General features: G+C 38.5%; 1 protein-coding gene across 3 annotated transcripts in view; it reads left to right on the plus strand.

Moving 5' to 3' along the window:
- The first annotated feature begins 352 nt into the window (after positions 1-352).
- Positions 353-12,579, plus strand: part of mitfa (melanocyte inducing transcription factor a) — a 32,194-nt gene continuing 19,967 nt past the window's right edge. Inside the window, exons 1-2 of one of the 3 annotated variants that reach the window (XM_044173163.1) lie at positions 353-714; positions 8,865-9,114. In XM_044173163.1, the coding sequence (XP_044029098.1) occupies positions 701-714; positions 8,865-9,114 (264 nt within the window). In that variant the 5' untranslated portion in view covers positions 353-700. Of the gene's footprint in view, positions 715-7,929; positions 9,115-12,579 lie in introns of those variants that run through there. The other 2 variants (XM_044173172.1, XM_044173151.1) reach the window with 2 other exon arrangements.

Below are 12,579 nucleotides of genomic sequence, written 5' to 3' on the forward strand. Positions count from 1 at the left end.
TATAATTCCCTAAATTAATCAATATCCTATATCATAATTCCTATTTGACATTCATATGAGTCTGAGCTCCCTCAGTGTATATATACAAACATGAACAAGACATAGCTAGAAACGAGACAAGGCTCTCTAAATGAGGTGAATGAGGACACTGTGGAATAAATATCACGATTTGTTTTGTGGTTCAGTGCTGGTATCACCACTGTGAAATAAAATTGTGTATAAAGCAGACACAAAAGCACATCCATTGATTATATTTATTGTGCTATACATTTTAAATACAGTTCCTCACACTAATGTTATGTGAGCATAATAGGATTCTGAGAACATAAACTATTTTATGGGTTAATAATATACAGTCAGTGAATACAGTGATGTCAATGACATTGAGATAGTGTTTAGACCTAAACCTCGCTAAATATTCTATTATCCACCGCTCACTTTCCTCCATTCACCAGCAGCAGTGACTGGAGTGCGATAGATAACTGCTCCTGCTGCAAAACTGCTTGTCCTCCTTCCCTAAACCAATATGTCCAATTAACCACAAAAGTCAAGACATCTGGGACTCGTCATTGTGTCAACTCGCAAGTGAGACATTATTGTGTCACACCAGGAAGTCCTGACATCGTAAAGTGCTTTAAAAGGACCTAATTCCTCAAACCACAGAAATAGTGAAGTGGGGACCCTTGAATCACTGACAGACATGAAAATAAAAAGGTAAGAAACTTTCTTTATCCTCTGAAAAAATCATTTTTTTGGTCTCTTCGGTTCAATATTAAGGTCAAAGAAGTTGTTTCCTTCGTTTTCATATGCCCTTTTCCATGTTTAACTGAATGACTGGATGAGTGGTTTATGCATTTCCACCTCCTAACAATTGGCAACACATCAGCTGTGTGTCTGAGCTACAAATGCATGGTAATCATTTTCACTGGCCTCTGCTGAATGCCGACTGTAGAGAATTGTCTTTCTGTGGTTTTCACAGAATCAACAGGCCCTTGCTTGTCGACAGCAGGGTCATTTTAATTTTACAAACAGAAGTCAGTGGGACTGATTTTGCTACTCATTACTCACTCAAGCACATCATTTCAACATGGATATGACATGATTGACATTATTAGTAGGTCAAGGCGTTGTTTGGTCAGGAAGTGTCCATGGGTGCAACAAATCAGTGTTCTGCCTGTTTAGGGAAAGCATGAGCAGTAAACAGTTGACAGTAGTCCGCTGAGTCATGTGTAAGTGCAGCTATGAGTCAGCTAACTGGTTATAGCCTGAATTTTTATTTGATTTAGATATTGTAGATATTTAGTTTTAAATTTTAAGTGACTAACATACATATTTCCTAATACAGATACAAGTAACAAGCTAACTGCAGTGGATAGGCATAGAACATGACTCATGCTATTCCTCTCTTTCTTTTTTGGTCAGTTGTGCTGAGACAAGAATGTTTTCATATACATGCATACATACATTATTAAAGAATATAAATGAAAATAATATAAACTGTGTTTTTAACATCTTTAGGCTTCCAGAGAAACGTGTCATGGAACTATTGAATGTTAGGTCGAGGTCCTGTCAACACACACATTCTCACTTATTTTGAAACAGAATTTGAAAACGTCACTAATTACTGTTCAAAATATCTTACAGTGATTTATTACGTTTGTGTGTGTTTCTGTCACTTTTTAGAAGCTCATTTCAGTTATACACTACATTGTGTGGGGACAGTGCTTATCAACCCACACTAAAACACTGTTAGAATTACAATATAGCATACAGTTGGAGTTCAGTGGTATGATTATGACAGATTGTGTGAACTGGTTAATAATAAACTGTTGTAGCAAATTCAGAAACAAACACAACTCATGAGGCAAGTCATTAAAATAAAGTCAAATGACGTTTTGCAGATCTAACAATTATTTTTACAATACTTCATCAACAGCAATTAACCTACTTAGAACAACATGCACTAAATATTACCAAAAGTCATGCATCTAAAATTTAAGCTTTAAAATTTGGGTTTACTGGCATCACCGTGGATCATGGCCATGACCAATGCTGTGAGGTCAGCTGGACACACATCATTACATTTATTGTTCTAGGGATCACCCATTGGTAACACATTCTCTGACCAGCACAAGCCTTATTTAGAAAAATTTAAATGCATTATAACTCAGAGTTGAGACCAGGAGGCACAGTTGCAGTCCTTCTGCAGTCCACGCTTCTCTGCGCTTCCAGAGCAGTTACCGACCCAAAACTCCTCAGTGACGGTGTCTGCCCCCTGACCACTTAAATTAATATAACCAAAAGTTAACAGAAGAGGATTTATACATAAAAACCTAAACAAAAATGCTGAAATAGCACAACAAAAAAGTAGAATTAAATGTGGACTCTTAAACATCAGATCTCTGTCATCTAAAGCTGTACTAGTGAACAATTTAATATCAGAGTATCATATTGACTTATTTTGTCTTACTGAAATCTGGCTGGGTCATGAAGAATATGTTAGCCTAAATGAATCCACTCCGCCCAGCCATATTAATATTCACATTCCTCGAGGCAGGCCGAGGAGGAGGAGTTGCAGCCATCTTCAACTCAAGCCTATAAATCAACCCTAAACCTGTGGTAGTTTAGGTGTTGTCACTTCCTGTTTTATTTTGTAGTATTCTCCTTCCCTTGTGTGTCTTGTGTTTTTACTTCCTGTCTTTGTTTTCCCTCCAGTTTTGATTGTTGGTCCTTCCTTGATTGTTTGAACCTGTGTCTCATTGTTTCACCTCCCCTAGGGTATTTAGTCTGGGTCTCTTTCTTTCTTCAGTGTTGGATGGTGTTGTTAATGTATGGTGGTTTCCTGCCTGATGTGAGTGTTCTGGACCTTTGTGAGTGTCGCCGTTTCGTGCTCCTTTTGTTGTACCTGGTTTCTGTGCCCAGTTCCCCAGCATTCCTACTGTGAGTTTGTATTGGATTCTTTGTCTCCCTTGGACCTTGGCTGGATCCTGGAGTTTTGTATTTTGCCTGCTCCCTTGTGAACTGTTTGCCACCTTGGACTCACTCCCCTGCTTCCACTACTGCCAGCCGGTAACCTATCTGCCTTGTGTCTGTTCATTACTGGTCTGCCTGTACTTGCCTGCATATCACCACCCAATAAACACTGTAGTCATCCGGCTACTTCACCCTGATACCGCTTCCTGTCCATCTGCTTTTGGGTCTACATACCACTGCACAGCACATACGACAAAACCTAAACTAAATGAAATTGAACATTTATTTTCCACAGGATCCTTCATTACCAGACTCTTATTTAATAACTTTTGAACTGCTATTACTGGACTACACGCCATTAGGCAAAAACTCGCAATTTCTGATAGTACTCATGTAAATCGCAGGCCCTCCCAAATTGACCATCTGGTTGGTAGTGCTGCAGGCTCACTGTGAATGACACTCGATTCTATCGCCCCCTCTAAAAAAGAAGATAACAAAACAGAAGGCTAGCTCCATGGTATAACCCGCAAATTAAAGCAAACATCACGAAAACTTGAAAGGAAATGGCATTCCAACAACCTGGAAGAATCTCGTTTAGTCTGGCAAGATAGTCTTAAAACATATAGGAAGGCCCTCTGTAATGCCAGAGCAGCTTACTACTCATCAATAGAGGAAAATTAAAAACAAGCCCAGGTTTCTTTTCAGCACTGTAGCCAGGCTGATAGTCACAGTTCTATTGAACCACGTATTCCTATAGCCCTCAGTAGTAATGACTTCATGAGCTTCTTTAATAATAAAATTCTTAACTATTAGAGAAAAGTCATGCCCTCAACCGGTACCGATTTATCTTCAAACACAGGAACCTTAGAAACAACTGTAAAACCTGATATATATCTTTTGACAGCTTTGCTCCTATCGACCTTCTTCAACTAACTTCGATTAATTCATCTAAGCCATCAACCTGTCTCTTAGACCCCATTCCAACTAGGCTGCTTAAAGACGTTTTACCCTTAATTAGCACTTCTTTACTGAATATGATCAATCTGTCTTTAACATGCTATGTACCACAATCCTTTAAAGTAGCTGTAATTAAACCTCTTCTTAAAAAGTCCACTCTTGATCCAGGGGTTTTAGCCAACTATAGACCCATAACCTTCCCTTTCTAAGATCCTTGAGAAAGCAGTTGCCAATCAGTTGTGTGGCTTTCTAAATAACAATAGTTTATTTGAGGATTTTCAGTCAGGATTAAGAGTACATCATAGCACAGAGACAGCACCGGTGAAAATTACAAATTACCTTTTTAATTGCATCAGACAATTGACTTGTCTCTGTACTTGTCTTGTTAGATCTTAGTGGTGCGTTCGACAACATTGACCATCACATCCTATTACAGAGACTGGAACATGTAATTGGCATTACAGGAACCGCACTAAGCTGGTTTAAATCCTATCTATCAGATCGATCTCAGTTTGTACATGTTAACGGTGAGTCCTCCATGCACGCCAAAGTTAAGTCATGGAGTTCCACAAGGTTCTGTGCTTGGACTGATTCTATTCACCTTTTTATATATGCTTCTTCTAGGCAATATTATTAGGAAACACTCCATAAACTTTCCTTGTTATGCGGATGATACCCAATTATATCTATTGATCAAGCCAGATGAAAATAGTTAGCTAAACTTCAAGCATGCCTTAAAGACCTGATGTTAAACTCTGACAAAACTGAAGTTATTGTACTTGGCCCCAAACACCTCTGAGACACATTATCTGAATATATAGTTACTCTAGATGGCATTGCCTTGGCCTCCAGCACCACCGTAAGGAACCTCTGAGTTATCTTTGATCAGGATTTATCCTTTAACTCCCACATGAAACAAACTTCAACGACTGCCTTCTTTCACCTACGTAACATTGCAAAAATCAGGCACATCCTGTCTCAAAATGATGAAGAAAAACTAGTGCATGCATTTGTTAATTCTAGGTTGGACTATTGCAATTCCTTATTATCAGGCTGCCCGAATAAGTCCCTTAAGACTCTCCAGTTGATCCAGAATGCTGCGGCACATGTACTGACAAGAACTAGGAAAAGAGATCATATTTCTCCAATATTAGCTTCTCTGCACTGGCTCCCTGTAAAATCCAGAATAGAATTTAAAATCCTTCTCCTCACCTACAAAGCTCTTAATGGTCATGCACCATCATATCTTAAAGATCTCATAATACCATATTATCTGACTAGAACACTGCGCTCCCAGAATGCAGGGTTACTTGTGGTTCCTAGAGAGTCTAAAAGTAGAATGGGAGCCAGAGCCTTCAGTTATCTGCTCTATAGGAAAAGTGCAATGAGAACTTCTGTTATGAATCAGCGCTATATAAATAAAAAATAAAATTTAATTATTTTGCTATTGATACCAGTGCAAGTTTGAATATTTTTTGAAATAATGTAAATTAATAATTACAATAAACTGTGACACTTTCAGTTATTTTGTGTCCAAAATACATTTTCTATTAAATGTTGCACTGGTAAGCCATTAGGGACAAGACCATGACAAATGTTGACACAAATGCGTTAACACACAATGTCTGTATACAATGAAAATGCATTTTGAATATGCAATTAATTGCCTTTTTTTCTAAAATACAAATGATCAACAACAGAAATTAACCCTATAATGTTCTTTTTGGAGTCCTGGAGACCCCAAGCTAAAAAAACATACTAAACATTGTTTAATCATCTTGATACATCATAACTGTTCCTAATTTTATGAGAATTGTATATAAACCTGATTTTGAATTGAAAAAATATGCTTTGCTTCTGTTCTGTCAGCTGTAAAACATGTTTTAATACAACGATGCATATACTCAATGATTAGTGCTGATCTGTGATTGGTGTTGACAGTGCTTTTTATGCAACAGTACCCTTCTAAATCCCACATTTGAGTTTTATAAGTTTGTTCATATGAGGTCTAACAGAAATTTAGATCTCTCTGGGGTCTAATTGACCCCAAATATAAAGATGTAGGATAACATACTGTACATTTCTTTGTATGTGAATGACTTTTAGACAGATAACAATGTAGTAATTCCTTATTTGGTGTAATAATTCTTTATGGTAATTTCTTTATTTTGTTACCTTAATCAAATGTGCACATAAAAGGAAAAAACATATTTAAAGAAAAAAATTTACATTTTGAAGTTATTATTTTAACAGAAACAGCAGTGGTGTAGCCCCAAACAATGAGGAAATAGTGCCAATATCAACAAAACACAAGAGTTAACAAATAAATTGTACACTAAATTATGTTTCACTACTCTTTAGGTCTTTTCAATGGAAACAGATTTCCTTACACAAGAAAATAAATGCTTAGAATGAAAAAATATGCATGAACAGTCAGAGTGAGAGCGACTCGACAAACGTTGAATATTACAGAAATACTAGTACTCAGATCACTTTGACTCACCTTTTGTATAGGATTTACGGATCTACAAGACCTCAAAGAATCTTAGAGAATGAAAAGAATATTTCTGTGAATAGTATATTCTTGCTTGAGTTTCATTGAGTTTCTCTGCTAGTCGTGGAGAGTTGCCATTGGTGATGCTGAAGCGATAGCTGCAGACCGAGGCTAGATTTGACATGCCAGCCTAATTAGTGCGATTATCACACAGCTGCACAGGCTGAAAGGATTTGAAGTGGTTTTATCAAAAGGATCATTTTCCCAGGGAATGCCTCATCCCGACAGTGTGTGCACTGCCAGATCCATTTCGGTTTGGGATGTGCAGGTGCTATCAGCTCAAATATGCTGCGAATTTGAAAGGGTGAACTCAGAATGGACAGGAGGAGAGTAGTGGAAGCAGAACACATTTTTTTGTGCATATTGCACATGAGTAAAGCTGTGAAGTGATTAGTTGCATTGTGTTTTCCAAAGGGCATAGTTACTGCCTCAGAACTCACAACAGACCAGTTATTGGAAGTCTGGTGGCACATAATCACATCAGCTTACCCCCAAATCATACTCTTAGCTGGCAGAGTATGGAGGGTAAACCAAATTTAGGCCTAATAATCTTACCAAACAGATTTGGCCACCAATGATGGGCTAATTAACAGAATTAACGATTAATGTAATACCTCAGTTCAGCTAGGGATTTGCCTTTCCTTCCTAATAAAATAGGGGTAATTTGGAGTTAAAACACCCAAATTGTGACTTAAAGCTGCTCTGATCAATATTTTTATACCGTAAAAGTTCAATTAAAGGTGGGATATGCAATTCTAATCCAATACACGTAATTTTTTTTGTCAAATTCAACGAATATCTCCTCACGGTCCACGAGAAAGAAATCTGGCGTTTGTACACAGCCCTGGCTCTGTAAATGCTAAACAAAGTAGCTCGGACCAGGCCACACAACACTATTCCAGCCATGATTTATGTCAGGTGATGTTAAATGACTTGCCCACAGACATTCAGCTTACTTTCTAGTTTGCCAAGATATGCTGTTGTTGTGATGTTAGCTACAGTAGCAGGAGAGTTGTGAGTATCACTGTCTGGAGCTGGCTTGCTGGCTCTGGGAAACTGTCTCCTCCTCTCTGGCTGTTGAGCTGTTCAGCTTTACAGCAGCAAATGTAGCAACGGTTTGCTAGCCCACAACCTAGCTAACGTTAGTTACATTACTTGCTGTGTCGTTGTTTGCTTTATATCATGGTATCTTTCATGGTATTGGATTTCTCCAGAATCGCATACCCCACCTTTAATAGCCAGGACTTTAATAGCCCAGACTTTTATTTGGACCTATATTTGGGACAGGCATCTATATGGGACAAGCCTTTAAATCTTTTCTCACAAAACCGTTGCTCAGCAAAGATGGGAAATAGGGTTAATTATCGAAGAATGGACACATATTCATATTTTATGACTGCTTCAAAGGTCACCACTTTTTTTTGTCTGTCTTGCCATGCTGGTAAATCTGAATGAATTATACTTTGGTGCTCATGGTTTCCGTAATGAACTGAACAATTGAATTGTGGAGAATCTAATGGATCTAATGATGTAGCATGTCCACATTGAAAAAAGTTTAAATTTTGATTAAGTGATCTAAGCAGCTTAGAACTAGCTAAGTGCTAACCTGGTGAGCTCTAAGAGGTTGTATACATCCAAAGAACTTAAAACCATACCTGGCATCTAATTGAGACCTGCATTTATTAGTCCAAACATGTAGCCACACGCCAGTAAAAGGGATTTTAATTGAAGTTTTACGGCATGCAACAATGGATCAAATGACAATGTGTGTGTGAAAGGCATCAGAATCAGAAATACTTTATTGTAGAGATGAATCCAGAAAGAATTATCACCCAATTTTGCAGTTCCCCTCAGCTCTATGGAGCGTTTCGCTAATTGTTTTGTTTTTCTGACCCACCACTTTAATTTTGGGGTTTAGTCTCACCATTTGCAACAGCATCTTTTTTAGACACAACACGCAGCTGTTCATTATCTGCCCACTACCATATGGCATAAGTTAGCACCTAGCTGGAGCTAGCTGATGAACACAATGAATCATTTAGACGCTAAAGAGCCAGATATTTTTCTCAGGAGTTATTGCAGACCAAATCAGAGCTAAGAGGTGAGTGAACATTGGACTTACATTCATCAGGTGGACACAAACATGACTCCAAATTAATCTCTCCGTGTCTGCTGGATGTGTAAATAGGCAAGTGTGTGTTACAACAAGTTCGCCATAACAGCTTAAAAGGTTGTGTTGACATATTGCTCACTGACTCAGGATGGCTCAGAAAAATGCCTCTGGCCATGCATATACACATATATAGACCCGCATGTTATTTTGCCTGGTCTTTTTAACTACTCACTCCTCTCTTTGCCCTTGGGTGGGCTGGGTCCTCAGTGCTCCCCCGGACCTGCACGGCCTCTACAAGCGCCTCCAGAGTTCCCACCCTCTACTGGCCGTGACGTCACAGGTCCGGATCCGAGAGCAGCCGGTGTTTGCCCATCGACAGGGTCAAGAGCGCAGGGAGGACCGGGAGAGGAGGACCAGGGACCTTCTGCACCACAACACCCAACACACCTCCACCGTCCATGTCACGCCTCCCCGCGGCCAGCCTGCTGTGAGCCAGAAGCCCCTGGAAGTTCTCAAGGTAAGCCCACAAACACACTGGTATACCTGTCTGAGCGGCAGTCATGATGTGAAGGGTGACAATATTCTGTAGGCGACATGGTGGTGGATACTCTCATGTGGATCCTTGATTCCACATATCCACGTATATGATTATGGACTTTGGCTTCAGAAATTCCTACGTCTGTGTCAGCTCCTGAGACACTGTGTTAAATCCATAGGGGGATTATCTCTTGACAGAATTCCTGTTTCCAGACATTTGGCATTCAGCACATTTAATCCTATTTGCTCCACTACACTGACATATTTTCATTCATTTAATTCCTGGTATGACCAAATGGGCCCTAAAAACATGACAATATAAAGATGAGAATCTTTTTGGAAGAGAAAGAACCCTGCACATATCCTGGAAAAATAACTGGGTTTAAAAACAGTTAAATATCAACATTAGATATAGATTAGGTATAGATGTGTCTTGACTTCATATTATCAGTGGATTTATCAGTTTTTACCCCCTCAGGAATTTCAAAGTCGACTTGTGTGAAGTACCATTTTCATCTTTGATGTATCAGTGTTTATTGATAGCAGAGTAACATAATCCTTGAGCACTATACCACTTCAAGTCATTTCAGCATGAAAATCCTGCCACAGTATTACTTGGCATGTGTTACAATTTTCATGTGGTTTTGTGTCTATTTCCAAAACAGAAAATTACTTATATAATATATAATAATAATATTTCAGTGCTGTGAGATAATTTTGCTGAGGTTTATATAGGAATAGACATGTTTTTCTCTTCTGCAAGTTGTTCTAAAAGAGGGTTGCACTTATAATAAAGCAGGAAGAGGAGGAACTTTTTCTCATACTGTATCATTTTCCTAGTAATGAGTCCAGACAACAATCCCAGTTTCCTGGGCAAACAGTTTTTGACAGTTTGAACCTAACCTGTCTGTGGATTATCAAAAGACCCCCCCCCCCCCAAAGCCGTGCAGGCATGGCAAAATTAGCCATTAGTACCAGGCAGAGATGCTGGACCATGAAAGTGAAAACATAAAGCTCAGACGAGGTTGTCCAAAAAGGGAGGGGGATCCTTAATTAGCCAGATTACCTCTGACCCCTGTGAGAATAAAGTGAAAAACCTGTTCAGAGATCAAGACAAAGGCAGGCAGAGTTTTAGCACAGCCTCAACTCATAAGTCAGCAACAAATGCTCATAAGTAGGTTGAATATTGAGGTCATTTAAGAAAAATACTAAACTGGCATACTGCAAGATAATCTACACTAATCAAACATCAGCTTCAACAGTACAAGTATTTTAAGTTAGTTTAACTTTAAGCCACAGTAGCCATCGCACCTGCCATCCTTACCATTTTTATGCCTCCTAGTTCCTAGCAGAGTGACTGTCAGTTCAGGAAGCTAATCTGTTTAGCTTTGTTTTTACACAATAGAATAATGTATTTATGTATCTTTAAAGCGGCTATTATCAATATTTTTATAAAAAACAATGTATCAAATGTCAATGTGAAAGAGGTTGCTTGTAGTGACGAGCCTACAGAGTTATCACCCGCATCTGCAACTCCCCTCGGCTTTATGGTTTAGCTTTACAGTGAGTTTCAGTTCATCGTTTAGCTGTCTGGCCCACAACTTTAGTGTTTTGGTTCACTCTCACCGCTCTCATAGCGTAGTTTTCAGCAGGCAGCTGTTGTCAGTGGAAAAGCTGTAAAAACCCACACTACCTGTTCAACACCAAACAGCAGACCGACTCAGTTTGCAACTAGCTGAACATTGTGGAGCATTTAGCAGCTAAATAGCCAGATATTTCTCGCAGGAGTTGGTAGAGACCTAAACAGAACTAAGAGAGAGTGAATATTGAACTTAAAATCATCAAGTGGCCTGAAACATGGCTCCAAATGAATGATAATGTTGCTCCGTACCTGCTGGATGTGTAAATAAGCAACTGTTAAGTTCGTCATATCAACTTAAAAGGTTATCACATGTCAACATTGTGTTCACAACTTGTTTCCACTGCCCCCAGATTGCAAAAAAAAAATCAGTTATGGCATGCAGGTTTAAGCTTTAGCTCTTTTTTCCCCCTTTTTTCAATTATTATTATTGTTTTTTCTTACAGTTTAATAGGTGTTAAGTAAGATTTTATTTTATACAATGGGACCTTCTTTGTGCTTCCACAGTACAATGCTAGCAAAGTTTTCTTGCCTGTGTGCTGCAACTGTTCTCCTTGGAGTTGAGTTGTGCGTACATCTGTGCCTTCTTATATTTTATCAGGGCTGTTATAGAACAATGACTGTAATAGAGCTTCATCAGTGGTAGTGACTTTAGCACTGGATGAAAAAATAAAATCCTCAGTCAGACCTAAATAGGCAAAAGCTGTGTCATAAAAATATTGAATTAATATTAGAAAATGTTATTTCAATTATAATATACATTTGACATCAGTAACATTGTTGTGCTCCTGGAGCTTCACTTAAATGATGTTTATTGCGGTCACTTTGGGTCAAATCTTATAATATGCTCATTTCCAATATTTCAATATAAATGTATATCATTTAGCATTATTGCTGTTTCCAAACACTACAAGCTGCACTAATCAATATTTTCATATTAACAATGGAAAAAATGACTATGTGAAAAGTGGTCACTTGTAGCGACAAACCCACAGAGAATTATCATCTGACAGCAGTCCCCCTCAGCTCTACTGAGCCTTTGTGTCTTTCAACCCATTAGTCCCATTAGAATTAGTTTCACTGCCCACAACTTTACAGTTTTGATTCACTCTCACCGCTATTAACACAATTTTTAGAAGCAACAGGCAGCTGTTTTCATAGAAAAAGCCCAAAAAAACAACTTTACACTACCTGCCCAATTCCAAACAGCAGGCAGAAACGGAAACGGTTAGCGACTAGTTGGTGAACATAGTGGAGCATTTAGCAGCTAAAGAGCCAGATATTTCCCTCAAGAGTTGTTGACCAAAACAGAGCTAAAATGAGAGTGAACACTGGACTTCGCCAGATGGCCAGAAACAGGACCTTATGAATGCAAATGTTGCACCGTGTCTGTTGTACAACTAGGCATCCAGTTTGCTAACACGTTAGCCATATGAACTTTATATGTCAGTGTTATTCACAGCTTGTTGAGCTGCCACCAAATCAATTTTTTTATTCATTCATATTCTGTATTTGTGATTCTTATTTTTCTGTATACAGTATTTATTTGAAAATCCCCCTTTTTTTTACTAAAATTATTAGAGCATATAATTGATCTATCCCAAACATTTTCCTCCTGAATTGGGGCTTTGAATTTATTAAAGAATGGGATCAAAGACTGTCGTATATTATTTCATGGCCCAGAAGAGCCCTGACTTTTAAAAATCATCAGATTCAACTCCACGTGCAAACGTTCGTGGTTTACACTGACCTTTTCCTCAAACTCCAGGCACATTGAGCTGTATAATGCTACATCTTTGTGCTCTT

Source organism: Siniperca chuatsi, linkage group LG2 (assembly GCF_020085105.1).
Source record: "Siniperca chuatsi isolate FFG_IHB_CAS linkage group LG2, ASM2008510v1, whole genome shotgun sequence".
NCBI lineage: Eukaryota > Metazoa > Chordata > Actinopteri > Centrarchiformes > Sinipercidae > Siniperca > Siniperca chuatsi.